This window comes from Catharus ustulatus, chromosome 3, assembly GCF_009819885.2.
Source record: "Catharus ustulatus isolate bCatUst1 chromosome 3, bCatUst1.pri.v2, whole genome shotgun sequence".
Lineage (NCBI taxonomy): Eukaryota > Metazoa > Chordata > Aves > Passeriformes > Turdidae > Catharus > Catharus ustulatus.
In genome coordinates, this window is record NC_046223.1 from 27,413,242 (window position 1) to 27,430,814 (window position 17,573).

A 17,573-nucleotide genomic window follows, 5' to 3' on the forward strand; every position below is an offset into this window, starting at 1 on the left:
GCAAGCAGACAAAGCTCAGAGCTTTCAGCTTTCTCCTTATATCCCATAACATGATCTTGCATATATATGTATTCACAACACATTTGAGGCCAGATAATGTAACGTACACAAGTCTGACCTGATTTTTATAATCTCAGTCACATCTTATCCCTTGTCGTTTCCCAGTATTGTTACCCACCTACATTTTACCGAAGATTTGAGATTTAAGAGTTATTTTTCATTCCTGGGGCTTTGAGTCCCAAGTTTTTCAAAGCAACACTTGTCATTAAGTTTCACATAAGCATCTAATCTAGTGTACCTCTAATTTCTAAAAGTAGCAAGAGCAAGCAGAAGCAGTCGGTTCCAATGAGTAAAAATCCCATTCAAGCAACCATATCGTCCACAGCGTTTATTTCCTTAGCTCCTAAGGAGGTTTTTTCCCAGCTTTATTACAATCCTTTCAGATGCTCTATTAATTTCATAAATGCTTTCAAAACAAACAATATCACTAAAACTGATGTACGATCATCACCAGCAATACTTGATTAAAGCATACGCTTAAAGGTATGTGCAACAGCATCTAAATGAGAAAGCAGAACCAACTGATCTCCTACACTGAATATTATTTCACAAGCAAAGAAGATAGAAAAATAATCTGAGATGACCATCAAAAGAAGCAATTTAGTCACAAAACCCAGTGGAGTAGAAAAATGAATACACATACACCTCATTTTATATATATATATATATATATATCTATATACACATACACACCACCACCGCCCCCCTCCTCCACTTCACATTATACTGATCAAGGTTTTCACTTCCCAACAAATCAAAAAGCAAATACGAACTTGCTTATGTTTTAAAACAATACAAACAATTACTTCTTCAGCAAAATATCAATTAAGGTTTCTGTCTTCCCCTCTTGGAAACAATTTCTTTGAAAATACTTAATATATTGTGACATAACAAAAGCACACTTAAAATATTATGCATCATAGTGTAATTGATTTTGTGACACTTTTTCCACCAGTGAAATGCATGTATACTATTCCTAATTAAATTCCTATACTACTAAGATTCTGTAATTTAAACCAGCCCTTCCTCCACAGCATATACAAAGTTCTAATTCATACTTCATAGAAGTTAGATAAAAATACTTAAACCAGCATAAAAGGTAGGAAAACTTCCATTTGATCTCCTAATGCCTAAACATCTGTGGTTAGTAGTAACTTATGATCAATTAACAAATACTGAATACCTGCAGAGACAATCTGGCATGTTTTAAGAAAATGACAAGAGCTTCAGAGCCCCAACAATTTGATAATTTGCTTATTATCCTATTCACAATTGCTGAGTTCCAGAACAGAAATACGAATTCTGAGAAATTAAATGCCAATATCAAAGAAAGAGCTGCTAAATCACATGACATAAGAGTTTTGCTCATTTAGCTTTTACTTCCAAATTTCGGATTTCATACTTTCACCTCCTTTATGCTTTAATCACAGTAAAAATAACTCAACTTCTCAGTGTCATCTGCTGTCAGATACCAATATTTCTGTTCTTCTGTATAATAAAATTTGAGCTCCAAAATACCTTCTCAGAATAAAAATACCAATGCTTCAACAATGTGCTTAGCAATCCACACACCTCACAGCAGAACAGTATTGTTCCACCATAGAAAAACAAACAGATATTCAGTTAAGATTTTTTAAATACAAGAATTCCATTAGACAATTCAAGCAGGGATAGCTGGTACTTTAGATACTTCAAGGGGAACTAGAAGAAAAAGCATTATTTGTCTCAGGAAGGAAAAAAATCCCAAAAATTACATCAGAGTTGGGTATGTGCATAACACAAAAATGCTGAGGACAAACTATTACTTTTCCTGCAAGATGTCTCCTCCCATACATTAAGTGGAAAACTTACGCAGCATTTAAAAAACATATAACTGTGTTAAGAAGAAAAAATAATCACAATCTGGGCAGACTCTGCAGCTGCCCCTTTGACTTATCAATTTCAGTAAGCACAATTTCAATCAAGTCTAGATAAAGTATACTAATCCTAAATAGACCAAGTTTGTCACCTACCACTTCCTATAAGCTGCTTACTATCCTGAAAAAGGGAGAGAGAGAAGAAATGCTAAATTAAATGCCAAACAGTAGCAGACAGCGCTTGTTTGGCTGATTAACTTGTAGACAAGCATTACAAATAAATCTGAGCATGGTCTGCAGCAAATTAAATTCCAGTGCTTTTAAGAACAAAGAATTCCTTCGGAAAGAGGATTAGCAACTTTACACCCAGGAATGCCAGTTTAATTTAATTGTTCCACAATCCGATATTTAATATGCAAATATCATTTTGATATATAAGAGCACATTTGAAAAAGTGAGGAAACAAATTTAATGTACAAGATGACTGTCTCTCTTCTGAACTGTAATTACACAAAATAAAGCTGGCCGAGGGTTTTTTATTACTGGGATTGCATTCTATTAATGTGAATCAGTACAAGTCTAATTAAAGGTTAAAAACTTTAAATGTTTCTAATTAAGACTCTAAATAGCTGCACGATTAGAGTAGTATAGTTAAAATCCCACCTCGATGACCTTCTTGGCCTCTTTGTATTTCCCTGTTTGCAAGAAGGCGAAGAAGAGATCGTAAAGAGCCATCATGTCACCGTATTCTCTGCTTACAAAATCTGAAACTAAAGACAGAATAAAACTCATTAATTTACTCAATATACTGAAGTATTTCAATATTTATGTCAAACACTCCTAATACTAATATTTTCCAAGTCTCATAAAACATAAGCTGAAAGGGGACAAATTTTGAAACAGAGTGATTATAACACGTGACAATTTGTTGTAGCTTTGTGGTTGAGCATATTTAAAATGTTTTTCTGTTTATTTGCACTACATTTTGAACTACATTCAACAAAACAGACTATACTGGCATGCTTTTGCTCATAAAAAGTGAGGATAGATGGTATGTGAACTGTATGGCTATTTGAAAAACAGATGTATTGTTTTGTTATTGTGATGTGTTACTATTAATTTGTTTCTTAATAATATACAAAGCTAGAACAAGTATTAGCAGCAATCTTGGAGAGTTCAATAATGTAGTATACAAATAGAGCTGTTCTGTGTTTAAAATTACAAGCAATCTTTCAATTTGAAGAATGCAGGCATCATATTAGTGCTTTAAAGTTAACACATATAAAGACAAACAGTTTTTTTCTTTCAGTTGAAAGAAACAATCTACAAATCCTGGAAGAAAAACCCCCAGAAAACATTTCATATTAGCACAGTATTTGATGATATTCAACTAACCCTTCTGCAGAAGATCAGCATCTCCTTTTTCTACCAGTTTACAGTAGATGTTATGAAGTTGAAGAATTTTACCATACTTCTTGTAACAGCTGATTAAAGCTTCCAGAGCTGCAGGCATGTCACCCCTTGTGGAATGAAACAAAACAAGAATAAAAACATTCTGAGCAGGAGCAATGCATCTTGAAAATTGCACAGAAAATTCATTTAGCAGTCTATAATTCAAGTGTTCATTCCCCACTCAACTCTTTATTGTTTTTGATTCCATGACCACTGCTCACTAGAAATTAGCCAAAGGTGTCAATGCTCCACAGCATCAGATGCACTTGATTTTTGAGCAATATTTTTAAATTATGCTATGTCCTATCTTGACAAAACCAAAATTCCATGGAAAACCCACTGAAGTGTTTAACAGCTTTATTCTTCTCATTTGTAAGTAATACCATGTACACTCTATTACCTCAATGTCTATGTTTAGGTATTTTCAATCTTTAAGTTCTTCACCATTATTCCACAATATTTTGCTTCAGTAGAGATTACCAGAGTTAAGAGAACCACAGCTCATTAGATTGCTTTATACTGGTTTTACACCTTAACAGAGTGACTATAAATCATCTGTTGACGTCCATTCCATCACAACAGAAGGGCTGCAGCATTATCCCATTCTATATGAAAAATCAGAATCAAACAGGTATTTTCTACTCTAAAAAAATACAATTTTTGCAGTTAATTCAACAATATAGTATGGTACCAAAATGTGTTTTATGCTGGTCTATCAATGTCAGACAGATGTGGCACTACTGTAAATCCATGTAGGAGTAAGTAACTGTGCAAGACAGCATTAAATGCATACATAGTCAGGAGCCTTTGAGCAGCAAGTAGAAGTAACACACAGAATATTTCCATTTTTGGTACCTCAATCCTTGACTGAATTTTCCCCTATGTATACACTATTAACATCTTCAGGAGTATTCATAATTAAAATGCAAAACTGAAAAGTCATAAAAGCAATCACAGTAACAACAAATACAAAACAACCTTTCATACTGTGTAACTAACTGTACTTAATCATCTGCTGCAGACCTTTTTTTCAAAGATCACAACCCAATCTTGAAACAAAAACCAAACAAAGCAAAGCAAAAACACTGGAAACAATGAAGGACAACCACAGAAACACTGGCTAAAACAATATGTCAAGTCAATCTTCAAAGTGTAAGGCTTAAGCTGAAACAGATCAAGCCCCCCCCCACAAAATATAAGTAGCCATGCAGTCAGTAAGACTGCATTTTAGATTTCAAGAGCCTTACTTGATAAGGGTGATGTACTTTACTAAAGGGGGAAAAAAATTAAAAATCACTTAACAACAGAAACTGAAAGGCTGACTTGAACTAATGATTTAACATTCCAGAGGCAACCTTATTTTTCATCAACAAAACCTGAACAAACCAAGATATTACTGTTAAAACTAGCCCAATTCAGAGTTCTTCTCCTTACAATGCATTTCTTGTGCAGCACAGATTTTGCTTTTCAAGAACGAACTATCTAAACCACTATGTACTACTCTCATTATCTAGGCTAATATTTTTTACATTTTTAACAGTAAAACACAGAAGAAGTAATTAATTTTATTCAGTAATACTGGCATTCTTTAAAAGAGCCTAAGATGATGGATTTCTACCTTATCCCCTTACTGAGCCCTGTTTACAGTGCATCTTCTGGCACCCCATGGAGTCATTTGAATTTTTGTCATTTGGGGTGAAGACTAAATTACAGGTTAATTTCAAAACTGCAAGTAGATGTTGCAGGCTAGATTACTGTCATAAAAGCGAAATACTATGGTAGTTACCATAGTCAGATATAAATTTATATAATCAGTATTTTCTCCTGCTTTAGATGCAAGTTCAGTTAACATCTAGGAAAAAACCAGTTTTACAGAAAACTACTCAATTTCTAAGGAGGCACAACAACATTTATACATTCAAATTAAAGTTTTCAGTGATAAATCTAGCTTTTCAGACTGATGCTCAAACAGCTATAGTATTGTCTGGGCTGTATTCCTAAAGGATTAAAGCGACTGTTTTTAGGTCAAAGCTATCAATAAATGAATGAATAATTGGAATGTCATTCAAGCAGTAACATTAGTAGTTTTCTGGTCTCTACATGTATACTTCTGAAGGCACTAATACTGAACACACACAGAAAAACAGTCAGCAAAGACCTGAGACAAAAATAAATGGAAATATTGTATCTGTTACTGGGACTTACTGCTCAAAGGGGCTGAGTAAGTCTGAGGTTAAGGAGTTCTGTATCTCACACACTGATGTACTGTTACAATTGTTCTGAATCTACTGAAATCAGATATATTTGTTCAGTTGCATTTAGTCAACCAACTCATCCACAGTTTACTAGAGAATGGGGTTTATAAAATGTATAAATGCTAAAACTGGCAAAGACAAATACAAAACAATAAAACACAGAGAAGTTCAGACTCCACAGAGAAATCGTTGGTATCACTACCGAAAAGAAAAAATTATCAAGCTTACGCTTGTACTTGAGCTTCTATGATTTAACAATCTGCAGTATTTTTTAGCTGTCACAAACTGCAGTTAATTCTAAGTAAGTACCAGTAGTTACTATTGTAAGCTGTTTTTACAGTCCTTTTAGAAAATGAAAATAAGGAATCCATTGCAGGCTTCAAATTTCAAGTAGAGCTAATATTTTAATGTGTTTCTTGTAACAATTAAAATAAAAAGAGTGCACAAAAAAGAATTTCTACATTTTAAGAAATGCTATTTAGACATAATGAGTTTAAGCTAACAAACAGCTGTATTTTTGAAAGTATTTGGGAGTATTTCTGTAAGAAGTTATGCATGTCAAATACCCTTTTATCCTCCCAAAGGATACTTACTACTCTAATACATTAAAAGCCTTGTCTAAAATTATTATTTAATTAATATGGTTCAAGTCAAAAAGGAAAAAAAAGCCCATATACTCATGGTCACGTTGGAAAAACTGGATTCCCAGCATCAGTTTGGAATAAACATTATTTATAGTGTGAACACAAATGATCCATGCTTCATTTTGAGTTGGTCAGATACTACAGCTTTAAGTCACTCACAAATATTATCTGTTAAGGACTGAGACCTGTTCCACTTAAAGATTAGGCGTATTTTTCTGGCACTTTGAAACCTGCTCTTTTAAAAAGAAGACATAATATTAGTTTTGAATGACAGAAGGAGCCTCAGCCACGAGTACATTCTGCTTGGCCCAGAATAGCCCTACTTTGGCATTATTTTCTAGCTAAAGTGATGTTTGGTTAAGACACCAAGTTTTTTGATTCTTTTGGTTTCTGTTCAGAATGGCTACGAAGCCCAAGGTATTATGGGTCCAATCTTCCAAAATATTTGTGTGGGTAATTTTAATCACACAAAGCTATCTGAAGAGCCAAAATCACTCAGCCCATTGGAAGGTCTGCAGGACACATTCTGTAGTAGGACTAGCTACACCACGCCTGGATATTTCAGCCCCCCTCACTTTCAACAAGCCACTCCCCTCTTGCTTTAAGAATGTAGCATTAAATCTAACCCTTTTACTTGAAATAAACAACTTTCCCAACCAGAGAGTCTTCCTGATAAAAATAAGACTCCAAATATTGATTTTAATTGGAATGAAGTGCTGTAACATTATGCATAAAGCTTTAGTGAAGTGGCAATTTACCTAAGGGGTTTACTGATTGAAAAGCTCTCAAACCTGAAATCACTAGAGAGGTAGAAAGAAAAAAGGGACTCTCTGGGGTGGGGGTGGAGGGTAGCCTGGTAAAACAAATCCCTCTCTACAAATCTGAAGCAGATGTTAGTGTAGAGGGAAGTCAATTCAGCAAGGTACAATCAGCTTTGCAAAAATTATTCTGTTAAAGAGAACGGGCTCTTGAAAGAGCTAAATGTGTTTCTGTTCATTTGCTGTACTAAGGAATCTTCAAGGAGACTGGTGTTGCAATTACAACTAATCCTCCCCAAAAAATTAACTGTGTTGAAGGCTTTGTAATTTCCCTAGGTACAATTTAGCTGTCACTTACTTTAAAATTTACTCAAACATGCGTTCCGAACAGCACTAACTTCACATGTCAAGTGCTTTCCAGCCAATTGAGTCTAAACTGGAAGTCGGTGTTAAACAACTGAATGATTAGACAAGATAGCTCATTTCCCTGCTCTTTTGTTCAGAATAAAATGCCACATTTACATTATCAGACTCAACAGGATTTTCTGACAGAGGGAGAAAAAACCCTAGTGAACACTGTCCATAGCAAGCACATGAAGCCTGTCATTTACCAATCATCCTTCAAAAAGCAATAGCCATGAATGTAAACTTAATTACGACCCAATGATCCTTGACGAAAAATCATCTTATCACTGTCCTGTCCCATAGGGCAATGAGACACTTTTGTCCTTTGGCACTGATGATGCTAAATTCCTAATTGCAATAATGGAGTAAGAGAGCCAAACATCCCTAATTTCATTGCAACACATAAGGAGTTTTAATACAATATTTGAAATAAAGCCACTAAAAAAATTGGGGAAAAAACACCTCTCTCTGCTACAGATATGTGTCCCCCACTAAAAATAATACTTAATTTAAAAAGATGCCTACTTTAGAAGAGCATATAAAACTCAAATAACTTGTAAGTGCTACAGAATTATCTCAAAAATAATCACAGGTGATTTTAATTCCATGAAAACAACAGAAGGAAAATTGTCAAGGCAGTGCATTCATGCTCTGTCTACTACATAAGAAACTAATCAAAGTGGGTTTATATGAGATTAATGGCAAATGAGCACACAATGCTCTACTGGACTATGCTGTATTAAAACACACCAACTATTTTAAAGAAAAATAATTCAACTATACCTTTCTATCATTTAAGATACAGGTATTAACTGCTTGTGTTCCCTGACTTAAACTACAAAATAATTTACTAATACAGTAATATGCTTTCATAGTTCACTTGCAAATTTTCTTCCCCCTCCTTAAGAGCACTTCTTATAACAGGAATTAGTAAATTTCAAACCTGAAGATTTTTTTTTGCTTCTTTTCTCAAAGGTGAGTTGGTAGAGAACTTAAGCCAAAACTGCAATCCTTAACAATCTTAATAATATTTACATGTTGTAGTATCACAAGTTTTTCTAATTATCAGTAGCTGGAGGAACCAACTCAATAGTAGGACATATTTTAAGACAAAGTACAAGTTCTTTATAACCTTGCAGATTTTTGTCACACAATCCAAGGAAGGTTTATCACATTATATGACAGACCAAGACCATATGGACTGTCCCAATTTTTAATTTGATTTTCCCATCTTGAGAAACTGTTCAAGGTCATAAATAAAAATCAGACAATTCAATGCAGGGGGGTAGTTCCCTTACTGAGTGTCAGAAAACAACAAGGTAAGTATGAGTTGTTTCTCTAGTTACGTAAGTTTAAAGTCTCCCAGAATATTAAAGGTAAAATGTCCATTCTATTAGAATACTGGCTTTTGTAAAGTTATGCTCTCCATTATCAATATTTTTTTCTTTTCCATGCTCTGTTGAAAACTTTCAACTTGCACTAGGACTTAGCAAGAACTTAAGGACTGGAAGAGAAGGGTAGATGAGAACAATTTATCCCTATAATTGTTGGTATCTTCAAAAGTGAACCCCAGATTCCTTTACAAGCAATTAAAGAGTTTGAAATAAATTAAGAACACAAAACACTAGTACAACCTCTGCTGTGGAACATTTAAAATACCCAGAGCTTATTTCAGAGGCATGCTGATGACCTGTAGCTAGACGACAACATTCCAGCATGATACCTAAGCTGTAGGATGGCAAATAACAGGCACTACTACTGAAAGAAATGACTAACACTTATTTCAGTCACTCATAACTCTCAAAATACTCTTAGCAGATCTAAGAAAAACACACAAATCCCAAACCACAACTCCTCCACGCCAAAAGACAAAGACCCCAGTGAAAATGCAGTTATTCCTTCTAAGTAAAAAAAAAACAAAAAAACAACCCCTTCCAAATTCTGTCGACCACCAGAGAAGATGCAGTCTCACCACATATAAGGTGGTAAAAAAAACATAAAAATTAGCTTACTTTGCATTTTATTTATATATATGAAATGCATTATCACCTCTACATGTGAGGACCAGTGACTTCTAGCCATACAATTTCACAGTCTGGAAATACTTCCTCCTTCATTAATCTAGCCTCATCAAAAACCCCTTTATTAATTAAAAAAAAAAACCCAACTTTTTATAAAGTTTTTCCCAAACCCCTATAATAAAAAAAAAAGTGGAATCAAATTAAAATAACACTCATTACTGTCCCCTTTTTCATCTGCACGTGATTACACCTTTACCTACATCATCATCCACTACATCTCAAGTCAAAAGAGTCCAAGTAGCACCAGGTACAACTTCCATGTCGAGGTGCATAAAGCAATTATGTAAAATGCAGCTGCTCTTATGCGCACTGCAAAGCATATCAGATATTTTTCCGACACATTAGTTACATATGATTGCAGTTAAATTACTTTCATAAACATCTGCCTGGCTTGTGATGCAACCAAGGCACAGTCACTGACTGAGAAGATGTACACAATATTCTTAACTGTTGACCACTTCACTAAAACACCGTTTTAAAAAGAGAATGTACACACATCTACCAAGAATTACCTCTTTTTCAAGAATTTTCAATACAAAAATGTTATACAGACCTTGCATACCCAGAATGCCAACAAGAACTAAAAATCCCTACATGGTCGACTAATATGATACTATTAAAAATTCACTTTTTTCACAAGTATTATATTTATGCCAACCAAAATCTCAAGAAATTGATTTATAAACTCTAGCTACAAGTGTTGAAAGTCCAAGAATTACGTGACACACAAAAGAATAATAAAAGGATTCTTCATACGGTAAAGGAAAAGGATTCTTGCCTCAATTTTAGAAGAAAATTGTTATATAATTCATATGCATGTTAATTCAAATACCCTACATCTCATAATGAAAATGTATACAAAGGAATAATGCACATGGAATTAAAGAGACTTCTCACCAGAATGCCTGTATGAAATTCCTTTTCTCTAATAAATGGTATTAAAAGTATATATAGGCAAAACCCCTCAGACATAACAGACCAGACAGTATTTTCTTCAAATTTTAAATTCAGCAACACAGTAGCCTACTGGCAATGATAACAAATTATTTGAATTACATGAATTAAAATACTTCAATGTTCAACAACTGCCCTGCAACTCACCTGAGATACACTGGAAGGCATGGCAAAATAATGCTGTTTTGATGTGAAAACATGTTTCAGTTAACCACAAGAGCTGAGCCTGCACCTATCATGCTCTGAATAGCTATCTTGTCAAACAGACTTTAGAACAAACTAATTCATAAGCATATTCCAACATACAGCCACTTCATCTCTGATGTGCCCATAAAGCACAGCTGTTGCTCCCATAGATCATGACATGATGTCTAGCTGATGAAAAGAGACTTAGCTAAATTAAGAAAACATATTTGTTCATTACTGCTCCAAGATCACTTCAGTAATTGCACGTGCACAAGCACTTCCAGACACGTATGTGCAGCTGTGAATTGCGTACATAGGTCATAGAACACAAATAAATATCATAACTTGTTTCATCTGAAGCCCAAGTATAGCTTACTTTTCAAGATGAACTGTAATCAGAGGGGCATGAAGGGCAGCAGTTTTCACCAACCCCAGGTCTGCAATGGTCTCATGTAATCGATTCACTGTTTCAACTTCACCTCGCATCGCAGCAGCATTAAGAATGCGGAGAAAAGATGCAACTGTTCTGCCTGAGATAGGAACATCCTTCTCTTTCATCTCCGTTAGAATGTTAATAGCATCTACAATGAAACAACACAAAAGACCCTTAGGTAATTTCATGTAGGGAAAACAAACTGCTATTAAAACAGCATTTCAAACCCAGCAGGAATGTAAATTCTGGTGTATAATGCCGATTTCAAGTTAATTACTACTTGCATTTCTAAACGAGACTACAATTATAAATCCACAATAGCATGGTTTTATCATTTTGCTGCAACTTTGACTACAAATTATAGATAGGAACTGTGTGCCCACTCTGCACCACATAACCCTGTACAGTCTGCCCTATAGCTGCAAGATCCTACTAAATGGATGCTTTTATCGTTCAATGCTAACATCTGCTAAATCACTCCATTGTTTCTTCAGCAGATGGCTTGTCACGAGGCCAGATAATAAAGATATGTTTACACTGTATATACAGCCAGACTAATGGTCTGATACCGATAGGGCCTGTTTGCTGTGTCGATACTAATTAGCCAAGGAGAGCCAATGAAAGCTTTCTAACAGACTGCATGTTAAAACATTAGGTTCATTAAGCTTCATTAGTAAGGCGGAAACAAACATTTTTGTATACGGAATAAGTGCATTTTTATAATGTTCTTAATTATTGCATACACAGAATGTTTTGACCACTTTATGTTTGGCTACATTCCTGAATTATTTTATATTCTGGGTTTAAAACCAAGCTTATATTTTCACACTGCTTAATGCAGAGGTGGACATGATCTGATTTATTATGATTTGGACAACATCAGCTTTGTTTATTATTTTTCTAACAGTAAACTTAGTAAGAGGCCAAAACAAATTTCAAAGGAAGATCTTACATGAAAAAAAGTTGTCCTAGTTTTTTTGTTTTATTTTACAGTGTTTTAAATAAAACCATTACGTTTTATGTCTAGGCTTAGACCATGTTTTCTAGTGTTAGTGTAGTCGTTACCCTACAAAATCACAGAACTCAATATTCAGAATCACCTTTTAAAGCTAATGACAGTCTAGAGTTTTTAAAAGATCAATCAAAGCATGTAAACCACAGAATTATTAGACTAAATTACAAACATGAAAGAGCTAACAGCTTAATGCAAACATCTAGAAATATGAAAATAGGCAGTTTGCCGAACACTCATTAAAAAGCCAAAATTTCCAGGCAGTTTACAGACTGAATATAAAATTCTATAGCAAACACAAAAACCAATAGTAATAGAAAAATATATACTTTATGAAAAGTTAAATTGTTTTTTTGCAGTACTTGGCTCTTATGAGAAGGTTATGTTTATGGGTTTTATGTTCAGCCTTCAGACCTTCTTAAGCAAAAACAAAGCCATTAGTCTAGGCACATACGCAATTTGTGCCATAAGTCATGATCTTCAAACTCAATCCAAACAGCAATGCTAATAAAAACTAGCTGCAGAAATGCAAAAAGCACTGAGCTGTGCAAATGTAAATGACAAGCTTGCCAATCCATTAAAACTAATGGCCTGCACTGTCCAAGCATCTCTGGTTGAATTCACATGCAAATTTGTATGCAAAATGTTCAAGCACTTTTCAGGACATGATATACCATTAATATCAACTCACATTTTTATTCTTGAGGCAAGATACCTTTATTATATAGCAGAAACACACAATGAAAGCAAATGGATTACCTTCTAGTCTACCATGCTTTTGTAAGACTTCTACCAGTGCTACGTACTTTCCACAGTCAAGAGCAACAGGTGAATTCCTAGGGAAGCTGGAAATTAAAGCATTAGGAGTTTTATCAACAGAGGCTCACATTTTAGAGCTTCAGGTTAAAGATTTATTTTTAAAACTACATAACACAACAGCAGCACTAGGAACTAAAAATGATAGTAAGTCTTAAAGGAGAAATCTGATAGAATCGAAAAGATGCATCATTAGAACATGATTTAAGACAATCCATGCCCCTTCCCACCCTCAAAAGCAAAAGGTTGTATTTCTGAGAACGAGTCAGATGGTTTAATTAATTATTTGGTAGTTATTGCATAAAATAGGGTATTTTTCAGAAGCCTGGAAAGAAAACAGTGCAGATGACTGGAACAGGCTATATTCTTTTTGAAAGAGAGATTGAAACTATTCACCTAAGTTAAAACCTATTATTTTGAAGTTTCTTTTCTCTAAAAGTACTAAAAGTTAATTCCTCCACTGCTGTTTCTTTGCATAACAATCCAAAGAGACACTTTGCAATATGAGGCTGTGCTCAAGGCAGATCAGTAAAAATGCCTTACTGCAGTGAAACTCCAACAGAAGACTGAATTTCACTTCATGCAAGCTCACTCTGGGGATTGTGTGAGAGCAGAAGCGCAGCCAAAGCCAATATACAACCCTTATTTGTAGAGTGGTAAAATTCTTGATATTCACAGCTCAATCATTTCAAATCATTTCTAACACTAGCAGGTGTAATGAGCACCTGCCTGCCAACCTGCTGTAAAACCTAAGCAAGTACTTTGTGGGTGTATGTGAGAGAAAGAACCTGAAAGGCACATGTAAGTTGTTTTTGCTTCACTATAGCATCAGACCATAAGGAGCCTATTGAGGGAAAAAGGAAAGGGGCAAATAGAAGGATCATCTGTAAGAATTTGCTCCAGGCTAAGTCATGGATGGCATGTTTCAGCTGGAAGTTAATTTTTATAGCCAAGATACAAAGAACTAAATATAAAAATTTAAAATAGAATGCTTGTTGACCGTCTTAAAGTAATGCTATTCAAACACTGCTAGTCTAAACAATATAGGTGTTGTGTGGTCTAAACACATTTACTTGCTTTGTAACACACAATACAGATACCATTCTTTAACTGTAAATTAAGCCTAAATTCGATTTGGACACTATGCATGTTTAAAATTTAAAAAAACCAAACTAACACATCTTATGGAGCAATCTGTCTTTTTCAAAATAAAATTTTTTTAGAAATGACTGACCACAGAAAAGTAGCTGCTTCTAACGTTCAATTACACAAAGCAAATTTTTTGTTTCCAAAAACCACACCCATGACCATTTCAAATGCACATACATTGTTGGGGAAAACTAATTAAAAATGGATGAGGGGGTTAATACTCAACCTACTTAATTCAACAAGGTCTGTGTATCAGCATAAATCTCTGTGACATGTTTCAGTGCCGGTGTACTTACACTTTTTCTTTCAGGTTCATTGCCTCTTCTACATTATCATGTCGACAGCACAAATTTATTAAGGCTGCATAGCCACCGACAACCATGTCCGGTTCGTATTTGGCTTTCACTTCAAGGGCTTTTTGCATATTCTAAAAAAGGAACAAAGCAAAGATGTGAACTAGAGGAAAAGTCAATCTGACATTATGAATCTTATACATTCAGTGTGCAGTTAAATGACTGCTTTAGTGCTTTTAGTAGTGTAGGATCACATACGAAAAGAGTGCTGTAATGCTTTAGCAAATTTTAAGAGTGAAAGCTGTTTTGCAAACATTAATTTTGTAGAACACCTTTTACATTAATTTGAGAATAGACTTCTAAATAAATTTTCTTACTTTGCATATATATTCCTTGAATTTTTTAATGTAACACACTTTTTACTTTTAATCCTGAGACCATGAACATGATTAACCAATATTCTAAAAGAATTCTTACTTATTTGGAATTCATAACCATTTTCACCTGGTACACTGCCAAGCCCATAACAAAACTACTTTCTAAAGAATAAGAAACTACTTAATAATTCCATAGAAAGCTTATTTTTCTATAAATTCTTATTCATACATTTGACCCTTTGAATTTACAATGGTGTTTGCATTTAGGCTTATTTCATACGCAAAATTGTAGAGATACACAGCTGAGATACACAACTCTTCCTAAATTGTGTTTGTAGCAACAGAGAACATTGTGCTATCATCTGCACAACTGCTACTGTTCCTATATATCCAGCTTTATAGGCAGGATCATACTGAACAAGAAACCGAACAAAAGTGTGGTGATACCCCACAAATTACAGACACACACTAAATGAATGTAAACTACAGCTGGACGCCTGCCGAATGAAGGCAAGAGACCCTTTATCTCAGAAGAGCTTTCCTCCTGCAGGAAAATGGAATTTCAATCCCTGCATTAACAACCTAGTAATATTTGAATTGCAAATGACTAGTGCATGTATCAGTTGCTTGACAATCTAGATATAAGAGACCGGAGCCATGGCTTAAAAGGACATTTGGCATGTATGATAAACCTATCACAGCTGTTACTATCATTCACTTTGCAGATTATTGTAAACAAACTTCAGCAACCCCAAAACATGCCATTCAAGGTGTTGCTGAAATTAGTTAACCTTTTGATTTAATTGCTTTTTGCACTTATGTTTGATTTATAAGCATCAAACCATGAAACCTGAAGCACTGCACTTGTCTTTGCTTAACTATGTCTTTCCATAACAGTCATTTATGTCCCTTTAAAAATATAGCTGTGTGTTTCCAATTATCTCTGCATTGCTTAAGATACCTCTTCTTCACAAAGAGCATGTATGAGTTGTTTCAAGACATCTGTAATAGGCTGGTTTTCAGCTTTTCGCTTTTCTAGTTTCTTCTCCAAAGCAGACACGTCAGATTTAGCAGTCTAAATGGAGGTAACAGAAAGAATGTCAATTGCAAAAACACCCTTCCCCGAACAACTTGTCGGATCACTTCAATAAAAGACAGACAAAATAATCCTCTTCTTTCATACCTTAAGAAATTTTTAATCATTTAAGGTGCTTTTATCTGTTTAAATAGTACATACTAATTGAAGACTTTAGTCAGAATACAGTAAGAAAAACCCCAACATTAAGTTGTATATCTACAAAGGTCAACATGACTGTTTCTCTCGCACTAGTTCTTTGTGTTCAGGCAAGTAGGAAATAGAAGCCTGTTTCTTTTACCATCTCCACTTTGCTCAGATCAGAAATGTAAAGACTTGACACTCAACCATTAGAAGCAGTATGGATTTATATGGTTCCTGCCACTCAAGTGGATCACTGTAATTTACAAGCATGAATTAAGCCTCACTCCACTACTGTTAACTAACTAGAACTTTCAAAAAAATATCTACCAGACAGGGAAACTGAGGCATGAAACCTCAGCCAACTCCAAGGTCAAGTATCAGGTCTATGTGAAAATCTGGACAGCCTTTACCCCTACTCTGGAAAGCAACCTCTGAACTTCAAATGGTAGATTTAAATAATGTTAATATACTTCCATGACCTGAAAGCTAGTGATTACACTTCATCTAAACCCCGTATCCAAACAGTATTATTACAGTAAGAACAACCATAGCTATCTGTGAATTTACTTACTTCTGAAATGTCGTCTGTAGACAGGGATTTTTTATTGCACAGTAACCTTGCATCCTGAAATTCAGTAAGACAAAAATATCACTTATCTCCCCCAAAGTTCAATCTGTAAGTAAGCATATCATACTCAAAAAGTTCAAGGTAATTATATAATAGCAATGGTAAAAAAAGCTGTGTTCTGCAGTGCAGCATTATTACACTGACTTGAAACAGCACTTATTAAATGTATCCCTTTCACATTAGACATGAAACCAGCTACAACAGTGAAAAATCATAGAAAGGTTAAAAGGTTTACAAATAATCACTACATGAAGATATTTATTTTGCAAAGGAGAATATATATTCTGAGATTTTTTTAGATTCAAAGTAATTGCTATAGAACCACAGACCTTAATTAATTCAGGAACTTGAGAGGAGTCCAGCAGTCTGCAAATGCCGTTGTAGTGGCTTGTAGGGATTACTATATTCTGTACCAAGAGGTGGGGAAAAAAATTATATGAGTTTTGAAACACAACCAAACTGAAATTTGTCTAACAGAAATTATCTCAGACGTAATTCAAGTCTCCAGCTCTTGCATGTCATTGAGAAGTGGTCTGGTTGTACTTAAAAGCAGCAATTTCAAACCTAATAGATACATGTCAGGCAGGACAGGCATTATGTAGCAAAAAATGAAATGGTACCATCTCCTTCAGCTGATGGAAGTATTGTCTCAAACGCTCCTCCTTGGCCTGTACCTCTGAGTCACTCATGCTGTCAATCAAGTGATAAAGAAAATAGCCAACAGCTTCTGTGGAAAAAAACAAGAGAAAGCATTCCACTAAAATTACTGAGACTGTCATGTTATCAAGATTAATTTATAAGAAATCATTTTGGTGTGAGATGTCACCCTGATGAGAGGCTCTGAAATGGCAACAATGATCACTGAGGCATAGAGATTATGTGGTTTGGGAGCACATATCTAACTGGTGAGTGAAAGGAATATTAATTATTTTCAGACCTAGTGACAGCTTTTCAGTACAGAATCTTACTTCAATCTATTTTTTTCCACTACTGTG

The 17,573-nt window shown here is 34.7% G+C and overlaps 1 protein-coding gene across 1 annotated transcript in view; it reads right to left on the reverse strand.

Moving 5' to 3' along the window:
- Window positions 1-2,567: 2,567 nt before the first annotated feature.
- LOC116993380 (leucine-rich PPR motif-containing protein, mitochondrial-like) overlaps window positions 2,568-17,573 on the reverse strand; it is a 48,199-nt gene continuing 33,193 nt past the window's right edge. The window contains exons 17-25 of the mRNA XM_033053810.1: window positions 17,199-17,305; window positions 16,908-16,985; window positions 16,522-16,575; window positions 15,693-15,806; window positions 14,358-14,488; window positions 12,856-12,941; window positions 11,028-11,232; window positions 3,312-3,436; window positions 2,568-2,686 (exon numbers count right to left, since the gene is read on the reverse strand). Of these exons, the coding sequence (XP_032909701.1) occupies window positions 2,568-2,686; window positions 3,312-3,436; window positions 11,028-11,232; window positions 12,856-12,941; window positions 14,358-14,488; window positions 15,693-15,806; window positions 16,522-16,575; window positions 16,908-16,985; window positions 17,199-17,305 (1,019 nt within the window). The remainder of the gene's footprint in view (window positions 2,687-3,311; window positions 3,437-11,027; window positions 11,233-12,855; window positions 12,942-14,357; window positions 14,489-15,692; window positions 15,807-16,521; window positions 16,576-16,907; window positions 16,986-17,198; window positions 17,306-17,573) is intronic.